At 42.8% G+C, this 17,003-nt stretch overlaps 3 protein-coding genes across 3 annotated transcripts; 2 read left to right on the plus strand and 1 right to left on the minus strand.

Annotated features, from left to right (window-relative positions):
• Positions 1–90: 90 nt before the first annotated feature.
• On the plus strand, positions 91–1,140 carry LOC140222932 (receptor kinase-like protein Xa21; the record flags this gene model as incomplete). Its single annotated transcript, XM_072294063.1, has 2 exons — positions 91–420; positions 513–1,140. Coding segments are annotated over 2 exons (744 nt in total), but the record flags the coding sequence as incomplete, so codon positions are not given.
• A 515-nt stretch (positions 1,141–1,655) lies between these two features.
• On the minus strand, positions 1,656–8,963 carry LOC140221675 (uncharacterized; the record flags this gene model as incomplete). The annotated part of the gene is made up of 2 exons (XM_072291408.1): positions 1,656–1,873; positions 8,096–8,963. Coding segments are annotated over 2 exons (1,086 nt in total), but the record flags the coding sequence as incomplete, so codon positions are not given.
• A 3,637-nt stretch (positions 8,964–12,600) lies between these two features.
• On the plus strand, positions 12,601–16,516 carry LOC117835244 (uncharacterized). Its single transcript, XM_034714643.2, has 3 exons — positions 12,601–12,782; positions 13,056–15,840; positions 15,925–16,516. Exons 2-3 carry the CDS (start codon positions 13,068–13,070, stop codon positions 16,293–16,295), a joined length of 3,144 nt encoding a protein of 1,047 aa, XP_034570534.1. The 5' UTR covers positions 12,601–12,782; positions 13,056–13,067; the 3' UTR covers positions 16,296–16,516.
• The last annotated feature ends 487 nt before the right edge of the window (positions 16,517–17,003 follow it).

The following is a 17,003-nucleotide window of genomic DNA, read 5'->3' on the forward strand; positions in this document are numbered from 1 at the left end:
AACCTCTGAGTTTCAAGCGTTCTTGAGTTTGAGTGTTACTTGCCATCGCGAGCTCGCCGGACGTCAGGAACGCCGGTTCGAAGCTAACACTCAACAATAGACAATACTGGCAACGATTTCAAAGCTCTAATTTATGTAGTAATGCAGAATGGGAATCTGGACACGTGGTTGCATCCCAGACCTACTGCAGATCTGAAACATTTGGACTTGATACACAGAGTAAACATAGCTGTCAGCATAGCTGATTCCTTGGCATATTTACACCACGACTGTGGGAATCCTATTGTCCATTGTGATTTGAAACCAACTAATATCCTTCTTGATGATGATATGAATGCCCATTTGGGAGATTTTGGCATTGCAAGTCTAGTTCTTGATTCTAGGTCAGCACCAGTCGGACATTCTGGGCTTAATAGGTACGCAAATTGTCACGTCCTGCATTTGTATCTGGCATTTTCTTGTTTCAGAAAAGATGAGGCAATTTTTTATGCAAATGAATATCTTGACTTCAGACTGCACTAATCATTAGATTTTATACGTTTTTCTCAGAGTATGGTCAGTGTGTTCATGCATCAACATGTGGGGATGTTTACAGTTTTGGAATAGTACTTCTAGAGATGCTAACAGGCAAAAGACCAACCGACTCTATGTTTGAGGGTGAAGTCAGCTTTGCTAGCTCTGTGGAGAGGAACTTTCCAAATCAAATGTTAGATAAGATCGATGCTTATCTCCAAGAAGAATGCAAGCGCTCTATACAAGCAATGCCAGAAGCAGAAAAGGAGATCTATCAATGCTTACTATCACTCGTGCAAGTAGCTCTTTCTTGCACGCGTCTATGCCCAAGAGAACGAATGAGCATGAGAGAAGTAGCCATTAACTTGCATGCAATCCAGAGGTCATATGTTGCAGCGATCAAGCAAGAGTAAGTCATGTTTTGCTGGAGTTATGTCCAACATGCCATGGAGCTTAGTTAATTAGTTAATTAGTATGTCTTTGGAGGCAACATGCATAAAGATTATAAATTAGCCTGGCCACGAGCACCATGCTGAAATTGACGAACAGCACTGCTTGCAACGTCTTGTACATAACTGAAACTAAGATTTGGTTTGTGAACCTTAGTAATAAAATGCAACTGGTAGAGAAGGAACTGATTATTCGATGAAACATTAAGAATTTGAAGAAGTGTCACAGATCGCCTTGTTGATTGTTAGCGTGACTGTAATACTAGGCGACTCTTTTCAGATAATTCATCGTGCGGACTACTCATATGAACCAAGTCCCATCTACGCTTTGATCAGTGATCACCATGTAGGATACATTCCAGATTCCCTAGGCAATGCTTTAGAATAGATTTGGATCTGTCGTCCAATAAGTTCACTGGCCAAATACCAAGCATATTCGAGAACATTCAGGGGTTGTCTCTTCTAAACCTTGAGCTAAACCCTGAACATCCTTGAAGTAGGCAATAGTGCTGACCGAGAATGATCAATGATGCCATGGCAGAGTGTATTCCCCTGCGTCAGCGGTCTCATCGGTCGTCTCATGTAGTGCCACGTTAAATTTTTATGATGTGGAGGAGAGAGAGCGAGGAGAGAGAAAGAGGTTGTTGTTTTGCGAAACAACTGCCTCATGAGCTAAATTCTAGTACTACAAGATCAGGGGCGGAGCCAGGATTTGAGGTAAGGAGGGGGCGATGGACAAAGCAAAGTAGAACCAATAGCCATGTGATTATGGATTACCTGCGGCGGTATCAATTTGGACAGCGGTGGCGGCGTGGCTGCGACGGAATCGCGCAGCGTCTCAACTCTCACGTCCGATCTCCTAGTGGCCAGTCCAGCAGTACCAGCGCCGTACGGCTGCGGTGTCCAGCGAACTGGCGAAGGAGAAGACCGATAGACCGAAGATGAACAGTCGAACGGACAGAGTCACGACGCTTGATGCTTCGTATTCCAAACAATAATGAAGGGAGAAGGCCAGCAACAACTAGATAGGTTTAAATGGACTGCTTCTTATTGGGTCTCAAAAACAATTAACGTTTGGAATGAATGGGCGGAAGCGATGAGCTGAACAGCTAATACGTACATGTATATTTATACCAGAGTATAGAGGATTAGGGTTTAGCTGCCACCCGAGGATCAGGAGGTAGGCCGAGGATCGCGTGGCTCAGCACCGCTAATCTTGTAGCTGTAGGTGCTATATCAGTTCATCCATTAGTTTTATTGCTGAATGAAATGAACCAAAGGACGGCAACCACAACCCTCATTAATAATTAACCTTGGATAAGCAAAACACACGCAATTGTTGGTCATATGTGTTTGCTGATACATTGTAGGCTCATCTGATGCACGACGTGGAACTATCGTGTTCCTTCCTGGGGCTCCTACTCGATCATTTAGGCCCCCTTTGGCACGGCTCTCCCACCGGCTCTTGCAGCAGCTTTTGCACAAGCTGTACCAAACGTCTCAAATGAAAACGGCTTCAACCCGTGAGCCGCGCAAAAGCCGCTGGCCAAAACAACTGGACGGGATGAGCCGTAAAAAATGGCTTCCCCTGGCTTCTCCCCATCCACGTACGTGATTTTTCATCCTTCTCCCCAGCTGCTCTCCTCCCCGGCGCACGTGTGCCGACGGCCGCCTCCCTGCGCCGCGCCCCGCCGGCTCCTTGCGCCGCGCCAACGGCCTCCTGCGCCGCGCCCCACCGCCTCCCTGTGCTGCGTCTCGCCGCCTTCCTGCACCGCGCCCCGCCTGCACCCCGCCCGTCAGGTGCACGTGCTCGTGCGAGGCCACGGCGTGGGGGCATGACCGCCGGGAGGGAGGAGGGAGGAGAGAGGAGGGTCCGGCTGGGATCGGATAAGGAGAGAGGTGGGGCGGTCGGGATAGGATGAGGAGAGAGGAGGGGAAAGAAAAGAGGGGGGGAGTAAAGAGAAATAAAAAAGGAAAGAAAAAGAAAAAGAAAATAAAGAGAAAAAAGAAAAAGAAAAGAGAGAGAAAAAAATATAAGGGTATTTTGGACATTTGACATCTTCTTTACATTCTAAAAAGCTAGGAGAAGCCGTTTTGCCAAACGTTTTCGTACAAAATAAGCTAGAGCTAGAAAAAGCTGCTTTTCCATAGGAGCCAGAGCCAGAGCTGTTTTTTCAAGAGCCAAAACCGTACCAAACGGAACCTTAGTTACCGCGTGGTTATGGCTTAGGTTAGCTTCACTGAACCTGTACACCGTTGGTACCGCACATTATTCACTGAACCTCCCTACGCCACCCGAGGATCAGGGGGTGCCAGCCCCCGTGGCTCCTCCCTCCTTACTCAATAACTATTATACGAGTTATTGTTGCTATGCAACTCATAATATTTTATTTTTTCATATGCACAAATTAAGGAATTATATAGCTCTATCAAACACAACCTATTGTATGGGTTGCCTGTTGAGTTATCTCAAAATTAAGTGGCAATGCATGAGACCGCCTATTAGTAGGTGACACTAATGTACTTGTTCTAAGGGCTTGTTCAGTTAATCCCCTCCGTGACAGGATCGAGGGAGGGGAACTAACCCCCACGGCCCACCCGGCCAACCGTACACACACATATCCGGAATTAACAACCAAACAAGGTCTAAATATGCTTTCATTGCCTATTAATCATCTTCAGGGAGTCCTACCGAATTGATTGCTGACCTGTCCACAGAGGCACAGACCTCACAACTAATGAGTGGAAACCTACTGCCTTAATTAGTCTGTCACTAAATACCAACAATCTTACCGGTACAAATGAGGAACCGATCGGAAAGTTGACGAATCTATAAAATCCAAGTCTTGGTGCCAACAAAATTGTAGGAAAAATCACGTCTTCCATTAGCAATCTTACTCATTTGATACTTTCATATTTTGTAGAAAATAAATTCATTGTTTTTTTTGAACCGAACAGTAGGGGAGGCCCTACTAGCTTTTTCTATTTATATGCAAAAAAGAATAGTATGTACATGGGTGGACTCCAAGTCCAAAGACAAAAGATGGGGGAGGCTACCGGAAATTACATAACCAAAATTTTAACTCCAACTTCAAGGACGGCTTGGCTACAAGCGACATCTATATGTTTCCATCTTTGAAGTGATATAGCAACTCCATCGAAAATGACCTCGTTTCTATGCTTCCAGATGGCCCAGCATGCTAGAATGAGTATCTCCCTGAAAATTCTCGAGCCAAAATCCCTTCTAGATTCAACAATCCTGTCTAAGAACTTGAGGTTGAGGTTCCAGCGAAGAACATGGAGCAATCGCCAACACTACTGGCTAAAAGAGCAAGTGAAGAAGAGGTGATTTGAGGTCTCCTCAACACTAGCACTGCAAAGACACAACTGTAGTCATCTAGGATTCTTTGTTTCCTGCATAATATATTTTCGTGAGCCGAGCCGGGTCCCCCACCCTATTTATATAGCGCAGTGCGATAGGGGCCCACCACCCAATGCTAGGGTGAGCGCTCCCGATCAGGGCGCGGATCAGGGTCCTGATGGACCTTTGGGCCCATTGGGGAGGAGATCAATCTAACATTCTCCCCCTTGATCTCATCATTTACTTTTAACTTTACACTTTTCACTTTTATTCGTTTCATCGTAGATTAATATGTAGAGCATGCCTCATCGTCACAGCTTAATCGCCGATAGAATCAACAGCTACAACACACCTCTCTATTTTGAAACAATTCTGTTTCTTTTGGGCCTTTTCCAATCCAGGAATCATAGGCTTTCCCTTAAACCCATGCCGGCTAAGTGTTCTCTGAACACATTGGGTGGTAAGCCTTTCGTGAGCAGATCCGCAAGCATATCTTTTGTTCTTATATGCTCGAGACTTATAGTGCGATCCTGGATTTTATCTTTCACAACATAAAACTTTATCTCAATGGTTTTGGAAGCATTGCTTGATTTGTTGTTGTGAGCATAGAATACTGCTGGCTCATTGTCGCAGTACATCTTTAGTGGTCTATGAATACAGTCAACCACTCTCAATCCGGGTATAAATTTCTTTAGCCACATCGCTTGCCCCGTGGCCTCATGACATGCTATGAATTCCGCATGCATCGTTGATGACGCAGTTACTTTCTGTTTTGAGCTTCTTTACGAGATAGCTCCTCCTGCGAGAGTGAACATGTATCCAGACGTGGATTTTCTATCATCTTTGTCTCCCGCAAAATCTGCATCTGAATACCCTTTTATCTCTAGGGAATCAGATCTCTTATATGTAAGCATGAGTTCTTTTGTGCCTTGCGCGTAGCGCAATGCTTTCTTTACCATCTTCCAATGTTCTACACCTGGATTACTTTGATATCTACCAAGAACCCCGAGGACAAAGCTAAGTCAAGGCGAGTGCACACTTGAGCATACTGTAAGCTTCCGACAGCTGAAGCATATGGAACCGCTTTCATTTGATCGATCTCGTACTGGTTCTTGGGACATTGAAAATTTCCAAAACTGTCGCCCTTGACTATGGAAGCAGGTGTGGCCTTACTCGCATGCATATTATACTTCTTTAGAACCTTTCTAAATATGCCTTTTGCGATAATCCAAGAACCCCATTCAGTCTATCTCGGTGAATTTCTATGCCCAAAACATATGATGCTTCACCAAGATCCTTCATATAGAAGTTTGAGGACAAAAACTTCTTTGTCTCTTGCAGTAGACTGATATCACTGCTTGCAAGTAAGATATCATCCACATACAGAATTAGGAAAATGTATTTCCCATTTTTGAACTTTGCATAGACACAATTGTCCTCTATATTCTCTTGAAACCCAAATTTCTTGATTATATCATTAAACTTTAGATACCACTGTCTAGAGGCTTGCTTTAATCCGTAAATGGATTTCTTTAGACGACATCCCATATTCTCTTTACTTTCCATGATAAAACCCTTGGGTTGTTTCATGTAGACATTTTCTTCTAAATCCCCATTTAGAAATGCCGTCTTTACATCCATCTGATGTAACTCTAAGTCAAAATGTGCAACTAGTGCCATTATGATTCTGAAGGAGTCTTTACATGAGACAGGAGAAAACGTCTCATTGTAATCTATTCCTTCTCTTTGTGTAAAACCTTTTGCCACAAGTCTCGCCTTATACCTTTCTATATTCCCTTTGGAGTCACGTTTAGTCTTGTAGACCCATTTACAGCCTACTATTTTGGCTTCTTTAGGAATCTCTTCAAGTTCCCAAACATTGTTGGAACTCATCGATTTCATCTCATCTTCCATGGCCTCTAGCCACTTCGATGAGTGAACACTTTTCATGGCTTCCTCATATGAAGTGGGATCACCTTCTATATGAACTTCTTCTGTATTATAAACTTTATAGTAATCAGGGATAGCTGATCTTTTGACTCTTTGAGACCTTCTAGGCCCATCACTTTCGGGCACATTCTGTGCCTCTGCTTGTGGCACATCATTGAGAGGTGCCTGCTGCAACTCTTCCTCGTGTGTAATGATGGGTTCAGTTGGCTCCTGAAGGACAGGTTCCAAAACTTCACTCATCGTTTCCACGGGTGGAATCACAGCAGGTGCCTACACCACAATATCAGGGACTGTAGCGGGTGCTTGCACCACGACCTCAGGAACTATTGGTGCGGGAATAACAGGTAGTGAGAAGAATGGTTCCTGAATCATCGGATTAGGTGCACACCCCCGCTTCTCCTCAAGATCAATCTCTCGAGCCACCATGCTCCCCCTCACCATATCATCCTCTAAGAAAATCGCGTGTCTCGTTTCTACAAACTTTGTATATCTGTCTGGACAGTAGAAACGAAAACCTTTTGATTTTTCCTGATAGGCAATGAAGTGGCAACTTACTGTTTTGGGATCTAGCTTCCCAATGTTTGGGTTAAATACTTTGGCCTCAGCTGGGCTCCCCCACACACGCAGGTGGTTTAGTGAGGGTACTCTTTCTGTCCATAGTTCATACGGTGTTTTGGGCACCGACTTACTTGGCACTCTATTTAGAATGTGAATGGCGGTCTTCAACGCCTCCATCCACAGTCCCAGTGGTAAGGTGGAATAACTCATCATGCTGCGCACCATATCCATCAGTGTACGGTTACGCCTTCAGCTACTCCATTTTGCTGAGGCTCGCCCAGCATCGAATACTGGGCTACTATGCCATTTTCCTGCAAAAACCTTGCAAAAGGTCCAGGAACTTGGCCAAATGGGGTATGTCGACCATAGTACTCCCCCCCACGGTCGGATCTTACTATTTTGATTCTTTTGTTATGCTGATTTTCAACTTCAGCTTTAAATATCTTAAATTTATCCAACGCTTCTGATCTTTCTTTAATTGGATAAATGTAACCATAACGGGAGTAATCGTCTGTGAATGTTATGAACGAGTCATAGCCATCCACGCTTTTCACAGGAAATGGTCCACAAATATTAGTGTGGATTATCTCTAAAACTCCTGTGCTACATTTAGCGCCTTTTTTAATTTGCTTTACAAACTTTCCTTTAATGCAATCAACGCATTGTTCTAAGTCTGAGAATTCTAATTGAGGAAGAATTTCATTCTTAACTAGTCTTTCTATTCTCCCCCTCGAAATATGGCCTAAACGACAGTGCCATAATTTCGACGATGTTTCATGAGTTCTCTTTCTTTTCTTTGTTTGTTGCTCTGACGAGGATACATTCATATTCACATCACACACAGAATTTACTTTTTCACGTAGTGATAATAAATACAACTCATTGTGAAGGATGGCAACACCAACACATGCATTATCAAACCAAATGGCACACTTTCCATTCCCAAAATGACATTCATATCCATCATGGTCCATACGTGAAATGCTAATCAAGTTTTTGTGTAACGAAGGAACATAAAGTACATCTCTAAGTACAAGCATGAAACCATCAACTAGCTCTAGAGAGACATCGCCAATAGCTTCAACATCTGCTTGGACTCCATTTGCGAGTTCAACGCATCTTTTGCTTCTTTGCGTAGTCCTCGTCGAACGGAATCCCTGTAAAGAATTTGCAACATGAACAGTTGCACCTGAGTCAATCCACCAAGTAGATTTCGAATACTGTCTATACAAGGATTCATTTACAAAGGAGATAGTGTTCTCACCTCTTTTTTCCATTATTGACTTTAACCAGTCGGGACATTCTTTCTTGTAGTGCCCCTTTTTCTTGCAGTGGAGACATTGATCTTTGTCTACTGTGAGAGGCTTTTGGTGATTCTGCTGCATGGGAGCTTTTCCTCGTGCCTTGAAAGAGGAATTAGCATTCTTTTTCCTGTTGTCCTTCACATAGTGTAATGAATCACCATATGAGGATCTAATTCTGTCCTCTTCCTGCACGCACATGGCTATCATTTTTTCCATGTCCCACTGTTCTGGCTGCATGTTATAATTGACAACAAAGGTGTCAAACTCTTTTGGCAGAGAAGCAAAAACCAAATGAATAATGTGCCCAGACTTGAGCTCAAGATCCATTGGCTTCAACTGTGCTGCCAAGTTATACATCCTCAAGATGTGATCTCTTATGCCAATCCCTCCTCCATTGTACCTCTCTGTGGCCAGCTGCTTGAACAGCTGGGTAGCATATATCTTTGAGGAACCAGTGAACTGATTCCTTATCTTCTCGAGGTACTCTGTGACGGAGTCGCACTCTGTGATCGAGCCCAAAATAGCAGGCTCAATCGTATTCTTTACCAAAACCATACATTTCTTGTTGGCAGTGGTCCACTGTTTGTTTTCAAGGGTGTATGCCAACTCCAGTGGAGCATAGTCCCTTTCCTTTTGCTGCCATGCAGCATCATCATCACCTTCAGCCCTCACTGGCTTCTCTGGAGCTTGTGGCTGCGGTGTAGTCAGCACCCAGTCAACTTCTCCACAAACGAAGGAGAATTCAATCTTTTTCCTCCACTCTGTATAGTTGTTTCCTTTCAGAATGGGTATCTCTTTGAGACAAGCCATTAAGTTGAATGATCCTGAAATTTGCAATCCAAAGTGAGATCATAACAACAATTGCATGATTTATTTCCAACGTTGGTCAAAAAATAAAACATACAACTGTTTATGCAATTTAAAACTATATCACCGTTGGACAGAAATAGAAATAAAAGCATCAAAAAAAACTTTTTAAATCATGATACAGTTATTAACAACGTTGGTCAGAAAATAACAGCAGCATAATGTAATTAACTTTATCATGCTCTCACAAATTTAATTGTCTCGTTGGTTCAAATTAAATTTAAATAGAGCAATAAATTTGACTTTTCCAGCGGAAAACTGTGAAATAAATCTATTTTCAGAAGCAAAATCACTGTATAAACTTTATTAATCTCTAATACAAATTATCCCGTTGGTTCAAATTAGATTAGAGACTAAAACTATGCAAAAAAACATCAATTAAATGCTTCTGAAAATAGAAAAAACTAATTATCAGGTGTTACTGTGCAAAACTTTCTTTTCGGCCCAGCAGCGAAAACGGCCCACAGCCCGTTCTCGCGCTCGGCCCGCTCGCGCGACGCAGCCGGCCCACACGTGAGCACGGCCTGCTGGCCCGTGAGCGCGACCTGCTGGCCTTTGGCCCAGCAGCCGCGTTCCACGCCTGGCAGCCCCGCAAGCCGGTTATTGGGCCGCAACCTGGGCCCAGGCTGTGATTCCGGCCTGCCGTCGCCGCCCGCCTGGGCCATATCTGGCCCGCTCGATCTGATCCGTCCGTTTGATCAGACGGTCCGGCGACATTTTCGGCCGAACAAAAATGGCAGAACGGCCGGCTCCCCACAACCCTAGCACCATTCTGTTCCTCTCTCCCCACGAGCTCCCGCCGTGGCGGCGGCGGCAGGGCTGTCTCTCCCGCGCCCGGCGATGGCCGGCGGCAGCGGTGGAGGGATGGCCCCGCCGGCGCACGGCCGCGGCAGCCCCCTCCTCTTTCTCTTTCTTGCCTCCCCCTTTCTCCCTCCGGGCCTCCCGAAAAAAACGAGATCCAGAGAGCCATGGCGACCACGGAGGAGGGCCGGCGCCACCGCGGGTCCCCTCGCCGGCGCGCGCGTCCACCGCGAGGTTGGGCGCGCCGCAGTCAAGCGGTCCTTTGGTGGTGCTTTTGCGCCCCCCAAGCCCCGAGCGGGTGCTCTGGCGGCTTGGGTGGACCTTTTCCCCGGCGAGCCCGAGGCTCGGCCGGCCTTTGCCGCTCGCCGTCGGTGGACGTGCGGCGGTGAGGTCGGCGGCAGGTAAGCCGCTTCACGTCATTCTTTAGATCTAGGGTTAGGGTTAGGGTTTTACTTTTTTTTTAATTTCTTTTTCGATCTTCATCGATTCCTTTCTCATATTCTTCTTTCCGGTCTAGATCTACTCCTAGACGAACATCTGATACCATTGTTAGGATAGAATCTAGAACTTCTAGATACACATCTAGCCGGGATACAAGAGATTGACAAGGGTTCATGTCGTTCTAGTCTTAACCGAGAGGGAGTGAGAGAGATAGGGGTACCTTCACCCCTAGGGGTGGAAGCAGCAGAGCTGCTGGCCATTGCGGGTTCGCTTGGGGAAGTCTGCGCAAGGCAGCGACACGCAGTGCCGAGTCCGGTCGCCGGTGAGGTGGCGGTGGTACTTCTCGCCGCTACTGCGCAAAACCTAGATCGGTAGGTGTGTCGGTGGGGCGGCTAGCTGCGGCGAACCTCGTGAGCCGAGCCGGGTCCCCCACCCTGTTTATATAGTGCAGTGCGACAGGGGCCCACCACCCAATGCTAGGGTGAGCACCCGCGATCAGGGCGCGGATCAGGGTCCCGATGGACCTTTGGGCCCATTGGGGAGGAGATCAATCTAACAGTGTCGACCTCGGCTACATGATCTTCACATCCATATGAACAAAACGTGAACCCTACTTTTGAATCCCAATCACCTTAATTAAAATATATACCAATATATGATTCTAAATTATTTATTTCTTACGCTATTGGTATATGATATAATAATTAAGGTATATATACATATGTGTGTCACCATTTATAAAGATATAGAAGAAGTGATGAGAATATATATTTCTATGTTAAATTTGCAACTAAATTGACCCCCACTAATACTTAAAAAATAATTTCAAAATAAATTAAAGTGACCCCTAAATTTGCATCTATATTACCCACATATGTCATTATTAAAAATAACAAGAGTTAACCTACTTCTGAATCCAAATCACCTTAATTAAAAATATATACCAACATATGATTCTAAATCATTTATTTATTACACTATTGGTATATGATATAACAATTAAGGTATATATGCATGATGTGTGTCACCATTTATAAAGATATAGAGGAAGTGATGAGAACTTATGGTCGGTATGCGTCGTCAGTATGCACTTGAGTTAAAATTAGAGCTCAAATTTATGGTCCATTAAATAAATTCAAGCGCATACCGACGATGCAAAGTAAAAAGTTAATGATTATAAATGTGGATGAAATTTTATAGAGTAATTACTAACTAAACTCTATCACAATCTGATGAAGATAATAAGTATGTATCTATATAAGTATTATGTTAGGATATTTAACAAATAAGAGGTAGCTTAAGATAATAGTTTTGTAACAATGGGGCCTCATTTTTTCCATTGGAGATTCCGTATTACTTCTCACGAGACACGTTAGGAAAAAAATCCTAGAAATTCTCATAAAAATCAAAAACACCAAACATCAATCGTGCAAACTCTAATAATCATAGTCATTGGTCTATTATATTTTATAAAAGGTTACCTACCATTATCATTATGAACATATTCTAAAATAAACACTAACCCTATATCTAAATTATGGAGCTCCGCAATTATAAAAAACTAATCTAAAGTGCCCCCATAATCTTCGTCCAATTTAATTATGCATATCATTATAAAGTATAACTTAAAATGTTATTTAAATTTGTATCTAAGTTACCCACATACGATTCTTGTTAAAAATAACCTAAAGTAAACACCTCAATCTTAATCTAATTATGTTCATGTGCATCATTCAAAAAAGTCCAAAGTAAACCTGATGAGTGTCATTGTTAATATAGAAATACAAAGTTAAGGTATATACGTATGATAAGTGTCACCATGTAGACAATCTGTACATGTATGTGAGAAAGTGATGAAAAGTATTGATGTTTATGCTAAACAAAATGTGTGGAGATGCGATACAAAATGAACAAAAAAGTGTGAATATGGATAAAAGTGTATAGAGTAATTAATAATTAAAAACAATCATAAGACAAAGATAAGTATACATCTATGTAAGTATTATGTTGAAATATTGAAAAAAACTAAGAGAGTAGTAGGTAAACAATTTTGATTATTAACTAGGAGCTCAATTTTTAAATAATTTTTAAATATGATAGTTTTTAAAAATATTATCCTGTGCGGGAGCAAGGGTTGATGGATTAGTACAACTAATACTGATCACTAGATATTTCTCCAATTGAAACGGTGTTCAACATCTGCAAAACCCTGTAAAGCACGGCATTGTACAGACTATTCTTGTCCAGATGGGATACAAGTTGACTTGACCCACTCGCTACCCTGTCAAAGATAACCTATGAACGAATCATGCCCACACATACATTCTGGAAGTACCATCATCACAAAGGTCCAAATCGGACCTGGAAACGAAAATCCAGCACCGTAGACCATTCCTCGAGCTGAATTTTATCATCACCGTAAAACTGCTTTTAAACCCCTGGGGCCTCAGCCAGTTGAGCATCCATCTCATACTTCCAGTTCAAACACCCACTAGCAAGCAAATAGAAGCAGATTAGAAAGGCTGCCGCACAGCAGAGGTTTCATACTCTCTCCCTCCCTTCCCTCCCTCCTCATTTGTGTTCGGTGCTACTATTTAACTATCCTATTTGTGCTGTTACTTTTTTAAGATGATTTTAGCTGGTGTCTAGGTGTATAATAATATTTATAAACTTAGAAAAGTTAAAATAACATACAATTTGGAACGGAGGAAGTATTTCTTATAATTAGCTCTGGTTACAGCATGACCGTACGCTGCGTAGTCCATCTAGTAGTACTTTATACGCTGCCATATTCATGCTTTAATTTTGCAGGTGACAATTAATATGCTCCTCATGTGTCACTCGATGTTGCTGGCGAAACTCGCCGTGCTTATCGTATTGCCTTTTTTGCTGCTGTGTTATGGAGTGGGCAAGGTTCACTGCTCGACAATTCATGAGAACAGAGAAGATCTGCGCTCACTGCTCGACTTTAAGAAGTGGATCAGTGATCCAAATGGAGCCTTGATGAACAACTGGACAACCAGCACCCATTTCTGCCGGTGGAATGGTGTTAACTGCACTTCTACGCCACCATATCGCGTCAGACAGCTCTTGCTCACCGGGCTAAACTTGGGTGGCGAAATATCCTCCTCTCTTGGAAATCTGACCTCCCTTACTTATCTTGATCTATCCAATAATAGCTTTCATGGTCCCATACCTCTTCTTAACAAACTCCAAAACCTAGAGTACCTTTATCTAGGAAGCAACCATTTGCAAGGTGTTATTCCCGACGCACTTACAAATTGTTCTAATTTAGTTGCACTAGATCTCTCTGGAAACAACCTCAACGGTCTCATTCCTCCTAGAGTAAGCTTTCTTACAAAACTAGCAAATATCTACCTTGACAGTAATTATCTCACTGGGGAGATACCAACATCCCTCAGAAACATCACAAATTTACAACTAGTCTATTTTTCAAAAAATCAGCTCAATGGTAGAATTCCCGACGAGGTTATGCAAATGCCAAACTTAATGGAGTTGCACCTAGACCAAAATAACCTATCAGGTAGTATTCCTGAGGTTTGGCAAATGCCAAACATATTGATTTTAGACCTAAGCGTAAATAACCTCTCAGGTCGAATCCCACGAGCTCTATCTAATGTATCTTCTCTTCAGGAATGGTCCTTGGCATCAAATATGCTAGGCAGCATATTACCATCTAACATTGGAGATGCTCTACCGAATCTCACGATTCTATACTTGGGTGAGAACTATTTCGAGGGTCACATTCCAGCTTCCCTAGGAAATCCTCCAGGTCTACGAGAGATAGATCTCTCAGAGAATTATTTCACCGGCCAAATCCCAAATTCTTTGGGAAACCTTTCACTGCTGTCTTATCTTAACCTTGGACGAAACATGCTTCAATCAACAGACAATGAAGGTTGGGAATTCATCCATGCCCTGGGAAATTGTAGCTCTCTAACAGCACTTTCATTGTCTAGGAATAAGCTACAGGGAGCCATACCAAATTCTATTGCAAACCTGTCCAGCACTCTTACACGTATGCTAATGTCTAAAAACAGTCTATCAGGAACAGTTCCCCCACGTATTGGAAAATTTAGTTCCTTAATTCAACTATCACTAGGTCAAAACAATCTTACCGGTACAATTGAAGAATGGGTCGGAAATATGACAAAACTAGAACGTCTAAATCTCCAATCAAACAGCTTCTTCGGGATAATTCCACCTTCCATTGGCCAACTTACACGGTTGACAGATTTATTTCTTGCTGAAAATCAATTCACTGGGTTTATACCACCTGGCTTTGGAAACCTTAAATCATTGTTGGAGCTGAACCTTAGCTACAACAATTTCAATGGGTACATACCACCAAACTTTCGAAACCTTGAACAACTCATACTATTTGACCTTGGCTACAACAATCTACAAGGTGACATAACTCTAGATATTAGCAAACTTAAACAGCTCACAGACCTACGTCTTTCATCAAACAAGCTTACCGGAGAAATCCCAGAAACTTTTGGCAAGTGTCAACAATTAGAAAACCTCCTAATGGACCAGAATTACCTCAAAGGAAATATCCCGCCATCTTTCAAGGGACTACAGAGCCTCAAATCACTAAATCTTTCTCACAATAACTTGTCTGGCACCATTCCAACTATTTTGGAGGATCTATCGCTTCTCAATAAGTTGGATCTTTCATACAATCGTCTCCAAGGAGAAATACCAATGAATGGAGTCTTTGCAAATGCAACGGCTATTTCACTCAATGGCAACTGGGGGCTCTGTGGAGGAGTGATGGATCTCCATATGCCTGCATGCCCTGCGGTTTCTCGGGGAAGAGAATGGAAACGCTATGTGACCATCTTACTGATTCTAGTAGTTAGCTTCATGTCACTCGGGATGTCAATTTACGTTATATTCCTTGGGAAGAAGGCACCAAGAAGGCCATACTTATTATTGCTTTCTTTTGGTAAGAAATTCCCTGGAGTTTCTTACAAGGATTTAGCCCAAGCTACAGAGAACTTCTCAGAGTCCAACCTAGTTGGGAGAGGAAGCTATAGTTCAGTATATAGAGGGAAGTTAACTGAAGCTAAAATCGAAGTAGCTATTAAGGTCTTTGACCTTGAGACAAGATTTGCGGACAAAAGTTTTATTTCAGAATGTGAGTCTTTGAGAACCATTCGGCATCGGAATCTTCTTCCTATACTAACTGCATGCTCAACGATTGACAATAATGGCAACGATTTCAAAGCACTAATTTATGAGTTCATGCCCAACGGGAATTTGGATACATGGTTGCATCAGAAACATGGTGGTGTAGCTCCAACACATTTGGGCTTAGCTCAGAGACTAAACATAGGTGTTGGCATGGCTGATGCACTGGCCTATTTACACCATGACTGTGGAAGGCCTATTGTCCACTGTGATCTGAAACCAACTAATATACTTCTTGATGATGACATGAATGCTCATTTGGGAGACTTTGGCATTGCAAGTCTCATTGTTGATTCCAGATCAATAGCAATCGGACATTATTCATCTGGTTGTAGTAGTTCACTCGCTGTGAGAGGAACTATTGGGTATATTGCTCCAGGTATAAATCAAGAATGTTGCCATTTCTTCCTGTATTTGTATAAAACAATCTGTTATTCACTCAATAATTTTCCTCTATTTTTAGAGTATGCTCAAACTGTTCATGCATCAACCTGTGGGGATGTTTATAGTTTTGGAATACTACTCCTGGAGATGATTATAGGCAAAAGACCAACTGATTCCATGTTTGAGGGTGGGCTCACCATTATCAACTTTGTGGAGAGAAACTTTCCAGATCAGGTGGTACATTTCATTGATGCTCATCTCCAAGAAGAATGCAAGGGCTTTGTTAAAGCAACGGCGTCAACAGAAAACGAGGTCCATCAATGCGTGTTATCTCTCATGCAAGTTGCTCTTGCTTGCACACGTTCATTGCCAAGAGAAAGAATGAGCATGAGAGAAGTAGCCGTAAACTTGCATGCAATCAGGAGGTCGTATGTTGCAGCGACTAAATGAGGGCAAGCCATGCTTCGCTATACCTTTTGCAATTAGCTTGGGTTATTGGGTATCTTTAAATGTAATTGGAATAAATATGGCAAATTAGGCATGAGTAGCATGCTGAGATTGATGAAAGCTAATATATGTGGTGGGCAGACATCGTGTTACCGCTCATGCTAGGACTTGGGATTTGAACATTTGGAAAATGGATTTGGTAAAGCATCAGTGATTTTGGTGAAGTGATCTCATATGGCTTTGATGGGTAATGTCCCATACCGGAATACATTGGGACTGCACTCTAATCTAGATGCGAATCTGCAACCCACCTTGCATTGGTACAGATCCATCATCGAAATCCCAAACTGGAATTACCTTCCACCATCCACCAATCACTTTTTTTTTTGAAGAAACAGGAGGGTGACCCCTACTGATTATATAAATAAAAGTTAAAACAGGTACAAAGCAGCAAACAAGGCAGAAAAGAAGGAAGGAGCAACAAAAGGTCTACAAATAAAACAGAAAAGGAGGAGAAAGGAGAAAGGGGTCCAACAGTAGGTTACAAAGCGGCCACCCATTCTAACATCTGTGGTTGTAAGAGGGGCCTAGCCCTATGAAGCGCTACCTGACGAAACTCCGAAATGAATTTCCTTGTGACGTCTCTTATCGCCGGAGCCACGTTATTGAAAGTCCAGTCATTTCTGGATGTCCAGATACTCCAAGACATGA

The sequence above is a fragment of the Setaria viridis genome, chromosome 1 (assembly GCF_005286985.2).
Source record: "Setaria viridis chromosome 1, Setaria_viridis_v4.0, whole genome shotgun sequence".
Taxonomy (NCBI): Eukaryota; Viridiplantae; Streptophyta; class Magnoliopsida; order Poales; family Poaceae; genus Setaria; species Setaria viridis.